Raw genomic sequence first — 22,394 nt, forward strand, 5'->3', positions numbered from 1 at the left:
TCAGGGTCTGTACACAAGATTAAATATGTATGCTATTAAAGGTCAAGACACAGGAAGGCATAAGCAGGAAAACAAATCATAGCAGCCTGCAGATTTGATTGCATAAGGCGGGGGGGGAGCATTAGGTAGCTTTGATTATCAGCATTCAAGGTAAAGAAATTATTATTCTAGTTCACAGTAAGAACTTGTTAACATAGCTGTACATTATCAAACAACCATTTCTAGAAGTTCCTCTGAGGTGAAATGAGTGGCCTTACATTGTTATTACCAACAAAATAATCTGAGAAGTTTGTGATCATTAGCACAAATTGCCTGGAAGAACTTAAAAAAGCAAATAAATTAGCAGAGAAGTAAGAAAAGTGCTCAGTAAATACCCTAGGAATTTTGTGATTTTATTTTGTTTGGTTTTATGTTCATTTGAAAAACCATGGTGCTCATCTCGCCAAAGAACCATTAAATGAATTCTTTCTTTCAGCCCTGCAGCCCCAGTTTTTCAAGAGATGTGAAAGGCTCTGGAGCTCTGTGTATAAATCGGGCAGATGCCTTCTTTCATTCTGTCCTGTCTCTCCCATTCTCAGCGGTGCTCTCCAAGTCGATCAGGCTTGTCAGTGGTGTCACATCCTATTCCTGTACCTCCTTTCTCAAGCATCAGCATCACCAGGCTTCTAATGATCTGCATGGGATTTTGGCAGCTTAGATTGACTGTACAGCTCCCCCAGCAGTCATAGGAAGCAACCTTTCGATGACATAAATGGCACAGAAACACTGCCTTTGGCAGCAAATGGCTAAATTGCATTCAGAGAGTATTTAACAAGTTCAAGGAGAGACTGGCTTGCATTTTTTTACCAAAAACCAACAAAATGATGGTTTTCATACATCATCCTGATGTTGCTAGGTGACTGAAACTCCCACTTGAAGACGGCATGATGACCACAATGCTTCCCCATGGCTTTAACAGCTCCAAACCTCTAAATGTTATACTATGATCCCCAAGTACTTGACAAGAAAAACAATATACCTGAGGGTAACAAACTGTAGTGGCTGTTAATGCAGCAGAGGCCAGCGGGCTCTTACGTCTTTTTGTGTTTGGTTTTTGACTTCAAACTCTGAGGTTCCTGAGCACCTCACAAGCATAACATAACCTCAGATGGTCTGTTTAGGGGTTATTCCACGAAAATTTGCTGAGTGTTGTGGGTTGTGATGATGTCATTTGTTGCCTCGTTACCCCTGGCAAATCTGTTACATTTGACTTCCTAGGCACATCATAGTATCTACTAAGTCTTACCATTAAGGGTGGGATCTGGAGGAGCATTCAAGAATGGTTGAAATCTTCCTCTGATAACAGTAAGACTTGCACCGCTCACTGCAAATATAACACATATGTGTCAAAAGTGGCTTTGAAAAAGCATATACTGCAATGACTTCAGGAATCTCTCCTGAGTGAATAGGAGAAATGGTTTTGTTGTTGTAAGGCAAGTAGGTGGCTTTCATTGAGGGTGCTGGGAAGCAGGATGATAAAGCACTGAGGATGTTCTGTTCTTTCAGTCACCAAATCCTCACTAAGGGACTCATTCAGTGTGAGTTTGGGTTAGTTCAGTACAGTATTCTTCACAACAGTCAAAAGCAGATGTCTATAGGGAAATACAAAAATATTTACTGGTTGAATATTCTCCTCATTTCCAGCAACTTGCAGCTCAAGGACTTCCCAAGCTCTAAGCGGCATCTTTAACGACCCTTGATAGATTTCTCTTTCACGAGTCTAACCAGTGTCTCCCTGACCCCATATAAATTTTTAGCATCTATAACATCCTGGTATGATTAAAACTTAGTCCCTAAATATCTATGACTAATCAATCCTTTAAGCAGCTTCATTGACTTCTGAACTCCCACAGCAGCACTTAATTTGACTATTACTTTAATTTACTATCATTACCTTTCACTGCTGGTATTTTTACTCAAAGCAGTGTACCCTACAGACAGTTCTCTGGTAACGCAGGTACATGATTTCCCTTCACTTGAATTCTTCATTAGGTTCAATGCATGACATCAAATACCAGTAGTATGTGGAAGGCTGTAAAGGAAGATCAGTGCTGTGTTAAGGGCTGAAAAAATTGGTTCAGAAGGGTTTAAAGATGAATCAAGGAAGGAATGGGTGCAATACAGAAAGCAACTGAGTGACTATCCAGTTCTGTTGTTGATGCAGAGATGAATACAGATAAAGCTTCACAGTAAACCCCCTCTCTCAAGAGGTTTTAAATTGTCACAAACGTGTGATCACATGGATAAGAAACATGGTTGATGCACACACACACACAGATTCAAGAATCCTTGGTGACATTAGTGACAGTCAACATTTTTAAATGAAATACCAGTGCTTTCTTTTACTCTATATTAAATCTAATGACCACAGGGGCTGGTCATTTACAGTTTCCTTTCACTAGCTAATGCCTTAGTGCCCTGAGTGTGCTGGATTTTCATGACCTTAAATCACAGGCTGACTTGTGTATTCAGCTGTAGCAAGCTCAGCTTCTTTACAGAAGCTAACATCTGGGCAAATATTAGCAGAAATACCAGTTTGAGTTAATACGTAGTTTTAGACCCAACACAAATTGTCACTGAAAGAATCAGGCCTTAAATGCTATGTGGGAATTAGCTTTCCTAAAAAATCAGCAACATAACAGACCTGAGCAGATGACCCACAGTTCATCTCTGAAATACTCAGCTTGGTGATACCAGTATTTTAACTGTGACCCAAATAATGTAATTAGTGCGGTACCACGTAACAAGCAGAAGGTTATGCAAAACAAGAAGCAGTTTCTAAAGCAACAGACATACCTACTATGAGATCTAATCACTAAAGAAAACATCTTTTGTTTGAAAGGGTTTAAGTACAACTCTTGCTTTGCAAATCTTCTGATGAGCTAGCTATTACTAATGTCAAAATGTGATACCTGTCAGCCAAGAACCACATTAGGGTCCATAATTGAATTTCAGGAGTTGTCAAGAGCAGACTAATAAAATAGTGGCTACTAGAAGTGATGCATGAAAAAAAAGCCCTGAAAGTTCTGGTCTGGCAGGATGCAAAGTATGTCGTGTGGTTTCCCTGTGTCATTTCAAATAATATGTTCAATTTTTCTGTGATACATGTGCCTGACATTCTTCTCTTGTATAGTAATGATTCATTATATATAATTTATTCAAGGACTGTAAATCACCTCAAAGTGCCTATAAATATTACTGCTGCTAGACATTTGCATTGTAAAACAAATGCATAATGCTGGGTTTTACGAAGGATCTTTTTATGTTAGTTCCTTGACAGGAAAGATAGATTTTTTCTGAAGTAAAACATTGACCTTAAAATCATCTTAAAAACCTAGCACAGGAAACAATTAACAGCTCTTCCTTCCCTGTGTTGTTTAGGTAATTTGACAATTTTAGGGAGGGCTGGGGGGCAAAGTATTCCTTGGCCACTCAAAATGGATACAGCTATACTGTTGTTACATCAGTATTACTGGACATGTTCCCATGGTTATGATGGTAATATATAATATCTACCCTCCCACTGCTTTGCAAAAGCTGAGTGGAGCTCTTTGAGATGGTGGAAGGCAGATAGATGATGTTGCTTATAACAATTCTTTATAGGAATGGTGAAAGAAAAACGTAGTCCCAGCTGGAACAAAGGCTGTACATTGTGTCACTGCACCAAGTGGTGTTAATGAAAAGGTGTGGGATGCTGGCATCCTTCATTGCCCTTGGTAAATTGATAGGTGGATATGTAGCAATTCTGTCTAAAAACGGGAGAAATCAAATGCAAGATGTCAACATTCATCTAGGGCACAGAAAGTCGTTAGAAGCTGGTATCGTAGCAATGTCCTGACCTGTCTTGCTGCCACTCTCACCAGGCAGAATTGTGCAGTCTAGAAAAAAGACTGAAAGGAATACACTTCGTTCTCTTTCTGTGGTGATGAGAATTAAATGTAATGAGCTTAAGTTGCAAGAAGGAACAGTTGTGTCAAACAGTAGGAAAACATTTCTAATAGGATGGCAAAGAATTGTAATGGCACACCCAGGGAGGCTATGACATCTCCAGTGCTGCTCTCCAGACAGACAAATTTTTAAAGACAGGTTAGAAAAATGTCTATGAGAGATAACACAGGCATAATTACTGCCACTGCAAGAACAATCCAGTGCCCACACTCAAGTATCTCTCCAGCCCATGTGTTCAGCCACCATGTCCTGCTCTGGCATCTGCCTACTCTTCAGTTGCAACATCACATCAGTAACATCTTGTCCTGGCCAGCAAGAACTGCCACCAGCAGGATGTTCCTGCTTAGGTGGACAAACTGGTCTTCCCAGTCCACTGCCAGCTCTGTTCTTCTTTGGTATCTCTAGTATACTTCAAAAAATCATAATCCTTTTCCTTTGTTGATCCCCCACTCAGGGTGAAGATCTGAACTTAAGTCTACTGATCGTTAAATCTATGGCTTTGTCATGGTTTAACCCCGGCTGGCAACCAAGCCCCACGCAGCTGCCCGCTCACTCACCTGCCACCCAGAAGGATGGGGAGAATTGGAAAGGTATCTAAAACTCGAGGGTTGAGACAAGAACAATCCAACAAGTAAAGCAAAAGCCGCACACGCAAGCAAAGCAAAACAAGGAGTCCACTCACCACTTTCACCACTTCCCATGGGCAGGCAGGTGCTCAGCCATCCCCAGGAAAGCTGGGTCCATCACATGTAACGGTTACTTGGGAAGACCAATGCCATAATGCCCAGTGTCCCCCCACTTCCTTCTTCTTCCCGCAGCTTATATACTCAGCATGACATTCAGTGGTATGGAATATCCCTCTGGCTAGCTGGGCTCAGCTGTCCCGGCTGTGTCCCCTCCCAATTCCCCATGCCTCTCCAGCCCTCTCGCTGGCAGGCCCGAGAAACTGAGAGGTCCTTGACTTAGTATAAACATTACCCAGCAACAACCAAAAACATCCGTGTGCTGTCAGTATTGCTCTCACACCAAGTCCAAATCACAGCACTGCACCAGTTACTAAGAAGAAAATTAACTATCCCGGCTGAAACCAGGACAGGCCCTCAATATGGCAGTTTTAGCAGTGTTCAGGCCACGTGATGGGCTGTTGGCCAAAAATACAGAAATGCAAACAGTCTCCCTGAATAGTGCTGAAAAAAGTGGCAATCAAAATTCCTCAACTCTCAGTTAAATATACTATGGTAGTTCATGACACCAGGTAGTGCAATAGGAAGGCTCTCTTGAATTTTTCTCCTGACTGCTATTCTCTGCCTACTCTCTGGAAAGTCATCTATTTTCTCCTCATGCTTTTGTTCCCCTTCTGCAGGATGGGATCAACAAGCTTCCTAATTGCACTATGAGAACAGACATAATCAGGTACCACCTCTGCCCACATATAGTTTTAACTTTTAGCAGCTCTCAAAGGAAATATGAGTGCAGCTACATTCTTGGTTTCATACTTAGTTACACAGGGGTTTAGTGGAGCATGCACTTGAACTCCATGTAATGCTCCTCAGATCTTAAATGCAATCCATCTCTTATCTCTGATTTGCTGCTACTGTACAACCTAGAGAACAATAATAACACCTGCAGGTTAGCAAAATGTTTTATTATACTGAAACATACTGTACATAGGTAAGAGCCAATGGTTGCGTTTTATCTGTCCTATCAAATCAAAAGACCTTTATCATATTTTCCATTGGCTTAAAAAGGAAATACTAAAAGAGTTAATTTCATTATTAAACATATATATATATATATAATGCTTTCTATTTATTTTGTTCTATATTAGAAAGGCAAACTTGAGGATAGTAATATGGCTTAAATATATTAAACTTTTCACTCTGGGTGGCTTGTTTTCACATCTGGATAGAACACGTGGAATGAGTTCAGGAATCTCCTTCGACATGATAGCAGGTATCAACCCACATTAGATGTAAATTCAGCATGTTCAGCCAGAGTGCCTGAGCTGGGGAATAAGAGGCATAGTCCAGGATACCTGTTTTATTATGTTTTTCTTTTCCTGCATATTAAAATGTCTCCAGTATATTTTCTTCCTATTTTTCCCTCTGGATAATCCCAAGTTTGCCTTCCCTTGTTTTAACTATTGCCATAGCAATGAACAGGCCACTGTTTTATCAAAAAAAAATCATTTTATCTAAGTGGAATTAATCACCATGGCTTCTAAGTTCTGGGAGAAAGGAAGGAGAAAGAGCAAGTGAGTGACTCCAGACAGCAATTCAGAGTTCCTGCATCAGGACACTTGCACTGAATCACCTCCTGGAGAAACCTCTTTCACTCCACTAACTGCAGTGGAAGCCCAGGAAGACCTGGCTGGAAAAAATTAGCCCTTGTGAATCTTGAGTAGGTTCACAAGAGTCCTACAGCATCCAAACCTCTTACACACTGCAGCCTCCGCATACATCTGCAGCTGCACTCTTAGCCATCTTGTCATTTGGTATTCTCCCCAGGGGCCAGAGGTGCATAGCATCCTAAAAGTTTGCAGTCCTACAAGTTCTCTTATAAATTGGCATTTGCACAACAACAAAGGCAGCAGATTGTCAGGCTTAGCTGGGATTTCAGTGTTTCTCTCCACTACAGAGGAACTGTTACCTATACTTAACAGTTCCTGATTATAAATCGCTGAAATACCAGTCAGGGAGGAAAGGACTGCTACAAAAATGTGCAGGATAAAAGGAAAATGACCTTTCCAGTGAGCTGAAATACACTATCTAAAGTGACAGGAACAGCATCCTGCCCTGCTTCAGACCATTTATTGGCTATGTGTGCAACACGCTTAGCATTTTCAGTCAGGACTAAACTAGCTAAAACTGTACTATGTTGATACTAAAATAGTAGCAGAAAATCTGTAGTGCTATGTCCTTGTCCACATCCCCTGTAAAACCCTGAAAATCTAAGGCAACATTATACCAACTGCACTGTTTTGAAAACATGTTGAGCCTCTACTAGTCAAACTTGTTGCTCTTCTATATCATGGTACACAAATGAGCACCGTGACAGTAGAGACATCTGGTCAACTTTTGCTACTGTCACCTGAGCTCACTGGAAGTTTGGGCCAAGAAGGCATCACTGCATTTTAAAAATACTATCTTCAAAAAAGACTCGTATCTTGATTGTTGATAGATTCATTTTCCTGGATATACTGGAGAATGTCCACTTCATTCATTGTCTGAATCCTCTTCTCCTTTGGCTTTGCCAGTGGAGATGAATTAGTGCTCCTGGGGGCAACTGCTGGCTTCTGAGGCAGTGGTGGTTTTGATGGTACCTTAGGTTTTGGTTTGGAGGTTACTTTCAAAAGTTTCTCTAAATCATCTTCAACTCTGAAATGAAAAGAAAACATCAGTAAAGTCTTGGGAATTTCTGAGCTGCTTTTTGTTTTGTAAGAAAATTCAGTCTTGCAAATTAAACTTTCTGCAGGATCAACTTTGATTAATTTCTCTTTTATGGAAGAGTGTTCCATAAAAGTTTCAATGTTGCCAAAATAAGAACTGTCTTTTTATAATGTGGTTTTTCAGTTCACCATCAAAGTTAATGAATATTAAAGCATGCTTTCAAATGTCTCAATTAAAAGCAATTTGCAATTATCAAAAGTAAAATAACTTGATTTTAGTTTGGGAAGCAAATGGTTTTGATTTGTGACAGGATGCTTTAGTTCCCAGAAATTTTCATGGGATAGTAAAATTTTTCACATTCAGCTCTGCTTCCGCTTCATCCCCATCTCTCTGAGACTGAGCATCCCCCATGCTCAATCCTGAGAAACTGGAAACACTAATGGCTTTAAAAATATTGTGAACACATTTGCTTACAAGGAACTGAAGACGTTTTGCATTCTGTGATGGCTACAAGTCTTTCTGGCGATCATTTCCCCTTATTTCCTAGTGAAATAATCCAAAACACTTGAAACAGTTAAGGATGTTTTCTACCTGCATTGTTTGACCTTATCAAGAGACAGAGCACTGCTGTGCATGCCCAGCTCTGTTCCCACAGGAGCTCTTAAAGTTTTCGAGAGAGCCCTTATAACAGATTTTCTTGTGACTTCAAGAGGTCACAAGACAAGTGAGTATGTGGAGGAAAGGCAAGGAAGGTTGTGACACATAACATCTCTAAAAGATATAGCAGAGATGGCAAAGTAAAAATTAGCGTAGCTAGAGAAGTCTTTACAGGCCACAGTAATTTGTGTTCTGAATCAAAATAACCTCTTCTTTTGGTCCTCTGAGCACAGTGGTCAATCAAAACACCAGAAGGAGTAAACATTGTTGTTAATTTCCCAAAGGCTTGATTGATAAATAATTGTTAAGCAGTCAAAGCCCCACTAGAAATCCATGCAGATAATCAGCTGCGTAATGACCAGGTACAAAAGTGAAGCCCCTGATAAAATGCGTATTTCGTATGTGCTTACAAAATACAAGACTTGCAAAGACTCCACCTCTAACTGTAGCATACAAACCCAAGAAAGCTACAGCACATCAAGTGCAAGCAAAAACTTTTACATGGGGGACCAGGAGCCAAAGATCAAGAACAGTAGGTTTGTAATATGTGGGTATCTCCTTGCCAGACCCCAGCTCTAGTGAAATACACTTTCTCCACAACCATAGTGTCTTAGGCAGTGAAAAGATTTAACTGATTAATTGCTTACAAGCACTGTTATAAGAACTGTTTTTACGAAACTTCGGTATCAACTGAATCAGCCCATTAGGCTGTAACAGTGCCAGCAATAAAACTCTCTCTGCCTCAGCCAAAGGGTAGCCTGATAGGAAAGCTACAAATGAACTAGGAGACAAAATTAAAGGCGCCAGAGTTATTCCAAAGGGACCGGAATTTGCTTTGGTGCTTAAATTTCCTTCAAATAGTTTTATTTAGCTCACTCTTAGAGGACTTGTGAGGATAAGAAAGTCTGGTCAAGTAATTCTTAAACAAGGAAGGAGCTGGCGGTATATGTGCAACCCATCCCCTCCCTCTGTCTCTGCTCCAGCACTACATCAAGAGGTGGCACATTCCCTCCAGGAGGATAGGCTGGATGCTCTCTGTTGGTCACAGCACCATAACTATCTCATGGCAAGGAGCAAATGGAGACGTGACTAAGGGAACAGACAACAGCTGTTTCTCTCTGGGAGGATTCTCTGAAGCTTCTTACTTGAGCCCCTGATGACTGGGAGGGATTTGCTGGAGCAGCCCTCTAGCAGCTCCACTCACTGGAACAGGATACCATACTCCAGGGAGTCGAAGGAAGGTGCCTTTTCATGTTTTTTTAAAACAAGCCCCATATGTAGGCAGACCCTGGCACATGAATGAGTCTCACCTCATTTCATGGCAGGTATTTTTTGGTCTTTCCACTCATTTGCCTTTTGTAATTCATATCTTCCTCACTTGCCAGGCAGCAAGGGTGACTTGGGGGGGGGGGGGTATTCAGATACCTGTGAAGCCACTGAGATAAGTTCTGTTGACTAAATGGGACTGTGATCCCTCCCTTTATTTCTTTGTTCACCAGTAGCTTTAGGAGTGATACTGTGAATGCCTCTACCACACAGCAGAACAATTGGTGGGGCCTCCTGCCAACATTTAAAGTAAGCAGTTAAAGCAAAGCTGAGCTCTTCCATAATTTGGGAAGCAACTGATTATAGAGTAACTGGCCAGGACCATGGGGAAGATGATCAACAGAAGAATCATCGTCTCTGAGACGCTTTATTACTCCATCCCTAGTGAACACTGAATGTTAAAACCACAGGTACTTCAAGAGCTCTAGCACCCTCAGCTAAGGATCCCACTAGTATTAAGAAAACCTGCATAATTTCAAGGGTTTCTTTTTTTACGTTCACCCTTAATAAAAGCTGTGAGGAATTTACACTGTCCTTCAGGCTGAGACAAACCACACTCACCATCAATTAGCTATAAAGTGAAGAAGGATTAGCCTGAATTTTCTGACGTATAGATGGTCAGAACCCTTTAAGGTAAAATCATTGTTGAAGTCAGATCTTTTTGTGACTCCTAAAGGGAATCTAAGAAGGATCAGTTTTAACCAAGGCTAATCTTGTAAAATCAACCGCCTGAACATTGATATCTAAAACTAGGAAAAATACCTAAACAGACCAACGGATGGACAAGTCAGGGCCACTGTTCCAGAGCTCTGCACCTTGAACTCTACCTTGTGGACTTGTACTCCAGCTGGCAGCACCTCAAATTTCATCCCCCAAGTAATCCTGGAGATTATGTTCTCTTTTATTTAGATAAGATTTCTGATGTCTTTTAGCTTCCATGATTCCCTGCAGGTGACATATCCCACCTAACTTACAAAGCACCTTGTCAGTGTATTTCTTCCTCCTGAATACTTCATCTACATAGAAGAAATTAATTCAGTTTAAGCCCAGGCATTTTTGTTTGCTGCAAACGCTGATATCTAAGAGATATCACACCTGTGATCACATTGCCAAGACATGTTCTTGTTCTCTTTGCTGTGTAATAAACAAAACATGTTAGGGCTGGTATTTCTGAAGCCTGGTTTTCTTCAGCTGATCTGATGCCTCCCTTCTTGGCATGAACAAATACAGAATGTATCAGTGTCCATGTCATAAAGTTTTGCTCATAAATAACAGAAACCATAATAACCAGATTAAGAATACATACATATACATATATATCATACAGAGGAAGCATGATTTTGGAGTAGGTGCACTGCCTGAGAACTAGGTGCACTGCCCAGAAGGGGCAGCAGTAAATACAGCTCATGAACCTGATCAGATGGTACAGCTTCCTGAACTCTCTGCTCCTGTGCAGCTCTAGATTAATTTCTGTGCTAACCACAGCAACAAAACCACTCAGCACAGTCACAGAGTACCCTTAAAAGATGCAGTCCAGCAAGGTGTGGGGTTTTGGGGGTGGTGGGTGGGGAGGGTGGGGGTTTTTTTAGGCCAAAATTATGCAGGAGATGATTTTTGCAAGTCTGGAAGTGGATCATATAAATCTGCTGTCCTGGATTTTTTCAAGACCTTGGTTAGACAGAAGTCTTTTACAGAGAACACAGCAGATAATATGCAGCCTTTGTCTCAAAACCTGCTTTTCAGTGCTGCACTGCTAGGCAAACTGATCCACTGTTGTTTGATCATGTGAGACACAACTGTCTTTGAAAAACGGAAGAGAGAAAATGCAAAATGCCTTAGGCAGAGATAGAAACAAGGAATTCTGTTTCTTGAGAGGCAAATGAATTGTTACAGTGCATAACTACCACCATATTTAACTCCAGGCCAGGAGAAGGAAGAAAAAAATCAGCAACTATTCTGAAATAACAAGATTAAAGGAAGAACCTTCCCACCCCCATCTTTTTATAAACAATCAGGCGCAGAATCCATGTAATTAATCATTCTCTAATTAGTCTCTTTCTTTCTCTGTAATGGAAAAGCAGCAGCACATTGTTTAAAATTCCTGCCATACTGTTGTGCTGATTCACAGACTCTATTGGTGGAAATTCTCTTTGTTTCCAGACACAGAAAGCAACCAAAACCCTTACTGAAGAAAGTGTATCGCAAAGCCCTATGATGTGACTGCTAGCATGTGGGCTTCAAGAGAGTAACCCAGCTCTGACTTTGAGACAGACACAGCTGCCATCAGAACATCACCATTTTAAATGCCACTTCCCTGAACTCTATCCTGTCTATCTGGACAAGATCTTTGGAACAGGAATGACTACATGTGTGTAAGCACCTAGCATGATGGGGACAGTGACCTCTGCTTGCTCTAATAAGAAGAATCAGTAATGAAATCAAGAGACAAAGACTACCATAATTTATTAAAGTATCCAAAAGGATCATGCTTGAAGCTAGGTTATGCAACTCACAGCAGTTCTTGCAGAATAGACTTTTATCTTTCCCTATCTTATTATTGGTGTCTTTACTTTGTCTGGTGTTAACACCAAATATGACAGATACCTTAGTGAAGCCTTGGGGAGAGGTGTATTAACATATATGACTTGGGAAAATACTTGTGCCCAAAAATAGGCAGGAGGCTTTGAAGTATCTGTTGACCACCTCTTCTGCTATAGGCAGTAGAGAGGGGGTGTGATGTTCTAACAAGGCCCGTGGAAATTATACAGGCTGGAGTTAACCACAGGAGTGCAAAGCATAGGGGACTGTGTAGGAGGTATCTCCCCTCCTTTTCCTGTTTTCTCCTGCAATCCATTACAGGTAAATTCATACTGGTACTTTAACCAGTGCCATGAAATATGTCTGGACACTGGAACATGACAGTTTGCATTACTGAAATCTTAGAACCACTGGCACAGCTTTGGTCTGGGTCAGATTAGCCTTCCTGTGAAAAACTACCAGGCACAACCTGGAGCTGGCATGGGAGGGACCATTCCCAGCAGGCAGCTGCGTACAGTCACCTTGCTCTGCAGCTGGAGAGTGTTAATAGCACGGATGCAGCCTGGCGGCGCAGTCTGGCTGAGGGCCAGAGAATAGGCTCATTAGTACAGGTAAGTCCTACATGCATATGCCTGCAAGAAGAAAACAGCCTACTGGTTAGATCACTCACCCAGGAAATGAGATAATTCAATTTGTACAATTTGAACCAGAGAGCTGGTTCAATTTTCCCCCAGCCCGAAGGAGTTCAAACCTCTGTCTCCTGCTTCTTGAGAAAGTTCCCCCATCACCAGGCAAAGGGGGGAGCAGGCAGCTTTTATCCCCCCAGCTAAAGATGTCTGTCAAAAATATAAGTAACCTGGGGCAAGACAGTTGAATTCTGGAGACTCTCAAGCCTAGCAAAAGCATCTCTTGCTACACTAGGAGAGGCTAGGACTCCAGGTCACCTCTCTGCATTATTCTATACAACCTATACATGTTCCTAGGCATAGGGCAAGAATTAACGTTTCCTGTGCGGTAAAAGCCTTTCTATTCTGTTAGGCAAGTTTACTTGGTAGTTCTTCCAGTGTTCATAAGTAGCATCTCTATACATCACAGGAAAAATGAAACAAAAAAAAAAAATATGCTTGAAAACCATCACAGAAAGTGCTCTTGGGCAGCAAATGAAATCCACCAAAAACTGGTTGGAAAAGAAGAATTTATTTGTTTACTGAAAGCCACTGCAGCCAAATCAAGGTTCTTTCCTCACAATCAGGTCTCCGCAAGCAAGGGAAACTGCCCTGGAGTGGTCAGGAAATTTCCAAGCCAGTTACCACAACCTCCTCTGCCACCTGCCCATCACCTAAACAACTGTCTGCCCAAAGGATCTAGATTTAAATCCTCTGGAGTTTCTCAAAGCTTTTCTCCCAGCTGTGGTGCTGCTCTCATATCCTCAGGACAGTGAGAAAGCATTACTCATCATGTGGTTCTGGAGGTGACTGGTGTCCTATATGACTCCTGGCTAGTCTGAATGGCCTGCAGAATGAAGAACATACAAACTTTTTCTGCTTCAAGGGTTGCAACAGTTTCTTGGCAAGCCTGAAGCTAACAAACCTGCTCAAGAAGCTGTATGGACTGAATGGTGTTTAGAAATGACCATTGTCAGGATGCAGTTTCAGAAATAGCTTCAGTCTCTAAAAATATATAATGCTTCTGAAAGGGTCATCATTTTTATCACTGATGGCACAGCTCATAGCTGTGTAAAAACAGATCAACTGGTAAATACAGACCAAATTAATCTTTTAAGGGTACAGACAGGACAATGCAGCTGGAGCACAAAGATAAGAGCTGGTCTGTCCCTTTCTAAACCAGCAGTCTTAGATCAGTGTAATCCTAAGAAAGAATACACCAGGTCTGCCATTACAGAGCAGCAGAACCAGGATCCCACTGCTGACACTTTTCTCAGCACTGGAAAAAGACAAATGTTAACGCTGACAGCTGCTTCCTTCCAGGTCAACTCCCTATTCATTATCAAAGGTGAAGTTAATTAAATCTCTCCTACAAAGCTGCTCAGACAACTGTGATAATTATTTCAGGCTAGGATGTGTAATAATTTATGTTGTTCTGTGGGCCCACAATGCTGCTGCAACATTCACAGAGTCACTTCTAGCACCGGTTTTCCACAAAAACCTGATCCATAACACTAGGCAGGCACAAATTAGGTTAATAAGGAAGAAGAGATCAACTGCAGTCCTGTTGCATGAAAACTTAATTTGCACATCTGTGGCCACTGCGTGGATGCAGATGAGAAAATAAGATGGCATGAGAATCTATGATGGGAAAGTTTGCAGGACACTGATTTCTGCAGCGTCTGACTTCTGTTTCTGGCTTAAATGGAAATTAGATGTGAGGAGGAGCTTTGAGAGTGGAGGTAGATGGCTGAATGCATCCAGAAAGAATCATTATCTAGTATGATGTCATCCAGGAAAATGAAGAAAAAAAGAGAAGCCTGATCCTAAATCCATTCCCAAGGATAATTCTTTTAACATCTAGGAAAGGGTTGATCAGATACCCTTTCACCTCACTGCAGTTGGTCACCTTCCACCTTGGAACAGTCAAAAGCAAAGGGACTCAGGACTTCTCAGAAGGGCCTGAGTTCCTTTGTATCCCTGTGGTGAAGAGATAAGCCAAAAAGACTTGGTTACCTCTCCCTCCTTTTCTCAAAGCACATCCCATGAAGGAAGAGTATGACATACTCCTTTTTTTCCTGAAGGCAACATGATGGGACATGACCTTGCTGGTTTCTACCACAGCAATTTACCTCTTTTCCACAAGTTCTGGAAGGACTTGCAACTACAGTCCTCTACAGGCACCTCACTCATGTATTATGGCAGACGTAGTGCTAGGACAGAGTGCCTGCATCTGTAATGCCAGTGGCTCGAGTGAGGTAATTCACTTAGTTTCTCCATCACTATCACTTAATATTTGTTGGTAGGCCAAGAAATTTGTAACCAGTAAAAGGCTGATCAATGGACAGGAAGAGGGAAGATGTTTGTTTGAATGGACATGGATATTTTGCCATAGAAATAAATCTTTCATTAAACTTACAAAGAAATTGGTTCTTCTCAAAGCTTAACACTTGTTAATGTAAAGTAGGTGATTCTATTTAAAATAGTAATTCTCATGTCACTTGAGCAGGTATACACAGAAAGCACAGTCTTCAGTTTGCAATAAGAACATTTATCATATTCTCTTCTCCCTCATGTTGTGACAAGCACAGCCCACGCACATTTTGCAGACTCATTTGTCTCCATAATAGTCTCTTCCTCAAGAGTTACAAGTCACTGCTGGGGATTGACTGCTGTGCTGAGAGTGCTGTGGTGCTACTGCTGCTACAACCACACAGGTACCATAAAGATCACAAAGGACTTGGTTGCTCCTGTGTTCCGCTCTGAACATCATCTCTTTCTCACCTCCCCTTCGGAAGAAAAAGGTTCTACCTTGTCTGCCTTAGGCAGTGCTCTCCTATCTCTGCCTGTGATTCACTGGTAAGTAAATTTTTCAGTAAGTCAGACACTTCTTGAATCTACCACATGCATGTGAACGGACCTGAGGGCTGGGGAGAGACTTCCTCTGTCCCCTTTGGGACAGGAGAGCGATTGTCAACAACTACTGGGCAAAGGCAAGATTTATTCTTAGGCCTCAAAATATACTCAGGCCCCCATGCCAGAGAGATTGCAGGGTTCACCTCATGTTGAAGATTTCTCTCACCACAAAGGGTCACCGCCTGGAAAAGGGACTGTGGCACTGCCCTGCAAGAACATGTAACAACAGTCTGGTTGTAAGGGAAGGTGGGAGATGATTCAAATGTTGTTTCTATGTTTATGAGACCTGACAGTTCTGCTAAGGCTTCCAGCTGAACAGAAAACAAAGTGCATTGTGCATAAGCACTTGAGAAAGTTCAGCTACAGGACTTCAGGTGACTGCAATGAATTTACATAAAGGTGAGGTGAAGTATTCTACTAGGTTAGAACAGCACTGCCACTCCTCTCCTCCCCTTTAACAGCTTCTCCTTTAACCCCAATCACATTGCATTCCATTCACCAGCTCTCTATCATGTGCAGATAACACTGTGAACTAGGTTTATTAGGGTGATTTCAGGGGGTGTTAGGCACCTGAACAGGTCACCAGATCCTGACCTATCTGCTTATACTTCTTGCACAGCCAGGAGTTGCCTCTGGATTCCTGTAGCAACTTTCCCATCAAACTACTTCATTTGCATTTGGACCGTGATGACTTGTCAACTACTGAAAGTGCTGGGACAAGAATAAATGAAAAGTTCTCAAATTTAAGAGAAATGGAATCTTTTCCCATGGGTATCCTTAACCATCTGGGTGTGCTGCTAAGACTGATGACCTCAAACTGATCCAAAAGCATGGTCTATTGGTCTCAGAGCAGACTTCAGAGACCTTTCTCTGCCACAGAGGAAAAGAAAACATATAATTCAAAGGATATTAACATGACAGATGGAGAAGCTCACTGCACTAGTGGACAATAATGCCAGGACTGGACTGGAACAGGCACTTCTAGCTGTAACAATCTGGATCAAGCATTGTGTGCTGAGATTGCTAGCAGAGGAGAAAGCAAACATGAAAATGTTGAAAGCACATACCTGTTTGCTCCCAGTATACCACAGCACTAAATCAGGTCATGTCCTGCCCCATCAGCTTCTATAAACATCAGGTGGGCTGTCAGGATGTAATGGGAGATGGCATCCAACCCAATTTAACCTTTGTTTAAATTAAGTCAGGTATTACCACTGAAATAGTTAGCACCTTTGCATATGTAGAAAGCAATACCTGCAAAACTGCCTGCTTCAGGAGAGGTTTGAAACCACACACAGATTCTCTCTCCTGGGTTTAGTACCTGCTGCGGAAATCATACTTCCTAACAGGAGCTTGTGAGCAAGAATTAGCGCTCAGAGCAGGCTGGCCTCATCATTCACATGCCAGCCTGAGATCCAGAAGGCATGAATCTGACTCTTTACTGCAGCACAGATTCCCTGATGCTGCTGTTCTCTCTGAACATTGCCTTCCTGCTTGATCTCTTGAGGATTAGCAGTGCAGGCAAACTAGCCTTGTGAGAGATACCAGGAATAAAATACATTGTGATGATATGTTCCAGTGCTACACTATCAAGGGGGCAGGTAAGAGCAAGTACATTATTCCCTCCTATGACTCTGAGCTCGAGCCCTCCTTTCCACCAGATTAAAAATTAAAAGCAGGGTGATATTTTAATGAGAGTCTTTTATAGCTGCAGAGGTATGCACAGGATTCTTCCTGGAAGCATGCATGTGCCCATGAGCCACCAGCAGAAAATCATTCCTCTTGTGGCAAGAACCCCTGATTTCAGCTCACTAAAGCTGAATTCCTCTTTGTTTCTCACTTTTCATAATGGAGTCAGTTTTCACCCCCAGGATCGCTTGCAGGAAGCAGAAGTGTCGTGTTAGAAAACAAGGACTAGATGGCATGCCTTGGGCCTCCAAGACCCTTCCTTTACAGTTACAGAATAATACCTTGCACCCTACCTTTCTCAAAGGGTCTTCCTAATTTCTGTTTTAATGCGTGTGATTTCCAAGGTCCATGACACATATCTTACCTTTTACCTGTAAGCATGAGTATTGATTCAGTTAGCATTCAAAGTATTTAAGCCTTTTCAGCTTAAATTTACACAAATTCACCTCTTTGGAAGTCTAAAGAACTTCTCAGATCACCTTCATCCGACAAGACAGATTTGAGATGTGTACCTCAGCAGTTCCTCAGTGTCCTCCTCAGGACCTGTGTTCAGCACATACTCTCTGTTCTTACAGGCAGCTGGCAGCAGCAGTGAGTCACCCAGTCTTACCACCCCACCAAGGTCTGGATTTTCAAATAATTTCAGATCTAGAATGGGGAACCAGAAAATGCTCTAGTTAAATCATGCTATATAACACAATTAATACTAGCTAGTAAATCTGGCTACTGGACCGAAAAAAAAAAGATCATGTAGACAATTTTATTTTTTTTACAGGGACTTCAAATCCACAAGTGCAGTCATTCTTTGCACTCTTAGGACTTGGTAAATCTGCTTTCCTCTTGCACTCAAAAGTAGGTCACATCACTTGTTAGTGTGGCATGAGTGACTGTGGGACAGCCAGCTCCCACTGACCTACAATATCCCAGCCCAAAATGTCAACAGTAAATACCTACATCAGGAGTCCTCAAACTACAGCCCGCGGGCCGGATACGCCCCCCCACCAGGGTCCTCAATCTGGCCCCCGGTATTTACAGAACTCCCCTGCCCCCCCCCCCCCCCCCCCCCGCCGGGGGTTGGGGGGGAAACCAAGCAGCCGCAGATGACTGCCTGCCACTTCATCCGCGCGCCGGCCCCCTAGTTAAAAAGTTTGAGGACCCCTGACCTACGGGAACTACACATCTTATTTATTCTTTCTGAATGATTCTAGGTGATTTTGAAGATTTGCCTTAACATTCCCAAGTCATTATTTAGCCTGTATACTCTGTATTGCTACACTTTGAAACCTCAGTTATACACATGCTTTAAATAAAACAATCTGTGTATATACAAATATAAACAAGATTTACTCTCTTTCATCTTCTTCCTGGGACCAATTGATGAGAAATCTTTTTCTGGGCCAAAAAGACCTTCATCTGGATCTCCTTCCTCTTCAAAAATCGTTAATTTTGGCTTCTCTTCCTTGGCTGGAGAAGCAGATGCCTTCTTTGGTTTTTTAGTTCTAAAACATAAGAGACAAGAAAGTCAGCTACAATTCTTCATTTAACAAGGAAGATTTATGGCTAGAAAACCCCATAAGCTGAAAATAGATGAAGGCTGGGAAAGGATCAGAGAAAGGTACATAGGCATCTGTTAGTCACTGGCAGGAACAAGATATTGAGCTGCAAACACTGTTGGTCTGACATACTCTACCTGTACTTATGTTTTGTATTCTTAAGAACTATCAAGAAATCCAATGGGAACTGGAAGAGCAGGGCTAACAATGCTGTACTGCACAAACTACCACTCAATCACATTTGTTTTAAGCAGCTTTACTCCTCCCACACAGAAAGCCTAAAATAAGAAAGAAGACCAGTTCCAGCAACACTGTCATAGACAGATAGAAAAGGGATGGCTTGAAAAGCAAAGCACAGGTTGGACCATTGCATTGATCCCTTTGGACAGGTTTTTAAAAACCTTTTTGGCTCCATTTCCTTGCCAGTGCCTGCTGCTGTTTTTGACTGCTGCACACTCCTTTCATAAAGGCGTTAGACACTCCCCTCATCCTCCTCAGAGGAGACATGATATGAAGACTACATCATCTTCAAGTTGAAGCAAGCAGGGACTGGAAGATGCTTGGTTGGACAGACTGCTATTTGCAGAATCTACAAATGTCACTCAGTACTTTCTTGAACTAAGGACTGGATTAACTTCCTCTAAATTTAGTTTTCTAAAATTTGTCAGTGAAACAACATTAATTTTTAGGCTGCTTCTCTACTCAGTGGAAAGAGACATGCACCTCCACAGGACAATTAATCCCATCTATTTTGAACACATATTTGGATGCACTAAATCTCTGAAAATCTCCTCCTCTTCCCGCTGGCTGGAGATAGAAGCTAAAAAATAGTTTGGATTACAGGCCTCATTTGCATATGGCTCAAACAAGGGGAGCTGAATCCCCCCCCGCAAGAACAGAGTGAAAAGCGTGTGCCTCTTGCTCTTACACCTAGGAGTCATATTCTACCAGATGAAGCTACAAGGCAGCTTTCACAGTAGGGTAGCTTGCGTTATGAGGCAAACCAGATGATATTAAAAAAAAATTTAGAGAACAGGACAAAAAGCTTTGGATGAAAAGTCCAATTCAAACTAAGCTGAAAGACAAGAGTTCCTTAGGACAGTGTTCTTCCTAAGAAACTGCCATATTTCAGAGTTCCTTACTTTTAGCAGTCATGGCCTTGCCATTTCTAAAGTATCCCCTTTGAGTGCCTCTTACAATAGAAGATCTGATCTTCTCCTTCCCAGAGAGCAGGTCAGGTTTCAGCCTAGAGCAAACCCAATTATCAGCACTTAACATGCCATCGTCATCAAAAACTAAGAACAAGGTCAAAAGATTACACATACATTCCAACTACATTAAAGAGTCTTGTAAAATCCTCTTCTGATTATAGCTACACACAAAAGAGTGGAGTCCAGTTACTTCCAGTTATTTTAACAAGTTTATTATCACCAAAATAGAACTCATGGATGATATTACCTGACTACCACCACTTCATCTCTCAGCAATGGGAAATGCTGCGCTTTAGGGGCCTAAGAGCAAGCCCCATGCAGAACTGAAATACACCCTTATTTGGAAATACACCCTATTCAATATACTAAAGGTATCTGCAGTTGTCAACTAATTTGCTGACCTATTTATAAGTCTTTTTAAAGCAGATGAAACTTCCGTGTCTTTTTTTTTTTTTAATATATATTCATTATGGATATACCTCAAGTGACTTCTGAATTCCGAGCTACTTTTGAAAGGTCAGCTCCAAGGAACTGCCTCAAACTGAAGCATTTGTAAAAGAGCCTTCTTCCAAAACCTGACAAAATCTAAAGTTATGATACATACAAGCCACACAGCTTTCACCCAGGATTTCTACACAAACTCAGATTCATTGCTTTATTAACTGTGGTAAGAAATCGATCACTCAAATGAACCTAAGTATTAAAGGAAAACGTAAAAAACGAGAGCCATTATCTTGAACAACAAAACCAGAAGAACAGTAAGACTGAGTCTTTCAGAGCTGGCAGATTGATTAAAAATAGAATTAGTAGACACAAATAAATCCAATCTACTGGGGAAGAAGTAACCTTTATTTGCATAATTCATGCCTTGCAAAGTATTATTTGAGAAGTGAATGACAATATAGATGGGGATTTGCAATCCTACAGAATGCCAAAAAGACTTTGACAAGACCCCTCACCCATTCAGAATTACAACAGCTCTCCTGATGTATAACGTCCTGTTATGCCACAGGTACTTACATACATAAGCCAACAAATTTCCAAGCAACAGGTCTCCACCCCAGTGAAGTTAACAAGGAGTTTACTAATAGTTAGCTATTTGCAACAAAAAGTACCAGAAAGGTCGGAAATGTTGATGAAACAGAAGAGAACCATAAAAAGTGTCATAAAGAACACCACTTAAACCAAAATGAAATTAACTGAAAGGTCCTGGTAATAACCCTCTGTTTAGTCTGGCCATCAAACCAGCCACTTACACTGGCTTGCTTTCTGTTTTGCCATGGGACTCCACTGGCGGTTACAGGCACTGGGCCAAACCCAAAGGGCTTGACTGCTACCAGTAGGAACACGAGGAAGTTGTTTTTCTGCCTTCACGTTGTTTCCCCTCCCAACCCTTCTAAGGAAGCCACAGCTGGACTGCCAAGTAATTCCAGCATATCCATACAGGGACTCTGTTGAGGTCAGTCTCTAACTGGGAAACAGGATTCCCACGGTTCTGTATTTAGCTGTGCCAGTCCAGGCTGTGCACTGCTGAGCAGAGGTTAATGGATGAGAAAGGGTGTGTAACAAGTTTGGAGTCTGTCTGAGGTTCTGGTTTCACAATCAGCTTCAGCTGGTCTGAGCGTGTGCCTGCCTGCCCACTCATCCCCTCTCTGTATGTTCAGGCTACCTCCCCATTAACAGGGGACCAGGGACTTCGCTGGAACAGCTGATTGTGAGGACACATGCTGGTAGGCATGCAGAGGAGAAGCTGCAAGGATAGTTAATTCAATGATCATGATGTGCCAGGGTGCAGTAAACTAGTGCAGGGATGCAGAGGCTCTTGGGAAGGCATTTTGAAACTACCCGCATCCAACTGGCAGAAGAGGACCCTTATCATTGCTAATTTTTTGTTGCTGAAACAAGTGAACCTTGGAATATCACTCTACTGAATTTTAAAAATCTTAACAAAAACCAAACCAGCCCTAAAGATGATGTATCCTTTGTTCAGCTTAACCTATTTAGTCATTTGAGCTCACTTCTACACAGAAAGCACTGAGAGAATGACTCAGGTAACACTGTCTTCTGCTCTGAGTCCAAAAGGAGCCAAACTGCTTCATAAGTGACTACAGATAAAGACTAGCTTGCTATCTGACATGGGCCAAAACGGGATGATGAAAAATTAGGGAATATGAATCCACCTAGTCAGGCTGCTGGCACACTTGGAAAATCCAGCTGAGACTCCTGGCTCCCAAATGAATCTCAAATCACCCATGAAAATGTCAACAAAACCCTGTATGCAGGAGACGCTCACTTAACCTAACCCGTTTTGTAAACGCAATACTCATGTTATTGTTTACCAACACAATGTAGGTCACTTGTTTGGCTGCCTCCATGTCTCACTGTAGAAAACAACAATGAGGATGACTAAGACACTCCGAAGTCAGATTTCCAGACCTGTATGTATGACAGCTGTATTTTGAA

The 22,394-nt window shown here is 41.8% G+C and overlaps 1 protein-coding gene across 2 annotated transcripts in view; it reads right to left on the minus strand.

The window, feature by feature from the left end:
- Nucleotides 1–5,611: 5,611 nt before the first annotated feature.
- Nucleotides 5,612–22,394, minus strand: part of HS1BP3 (HCLS1 binding protein 3) — a 54,104-nt gene continuing 37,321 nt past the window's right edge. The window contains exons 5-7 of one of the 2 annotated variants that reach the window (XM_055714076.1): nt 18,515–18,666; nt 17,680–17,815; nt 5,612–7,364 (exon numbers count right to left, since the gene is read on the minus strand). In XM_055714076.1, the coding sequence (XP_055570051.1) occupies nt 7,136–7,364; nt 17,680–17,815; nt 18,515–18,666 (517 nt within the window). In that variant the 3' untranslated portion in view covers nt 5,612–7,135. Of the gene's footprint in view, nt 7,365–17,613; nt 17,816–18,514; nt 18,667–22,394 lie in introns of both variants that reach the window. The other variant, XM_055714077.1, reaches the window with a different exon arrangement.

Source organism: Falco cherrug, chromosome 6 (genome assembly GCF_023634085.1).
Source record: "Falco cherrug isolate bFalChe1 chromosome 6, bFalChe1.pri, whole genome shotgun sequence".
NCBI lineage: Eukaryota > Metazoa > Chordata > Aves > Falconiformes > Falconidae > Falco > Falco cherrug.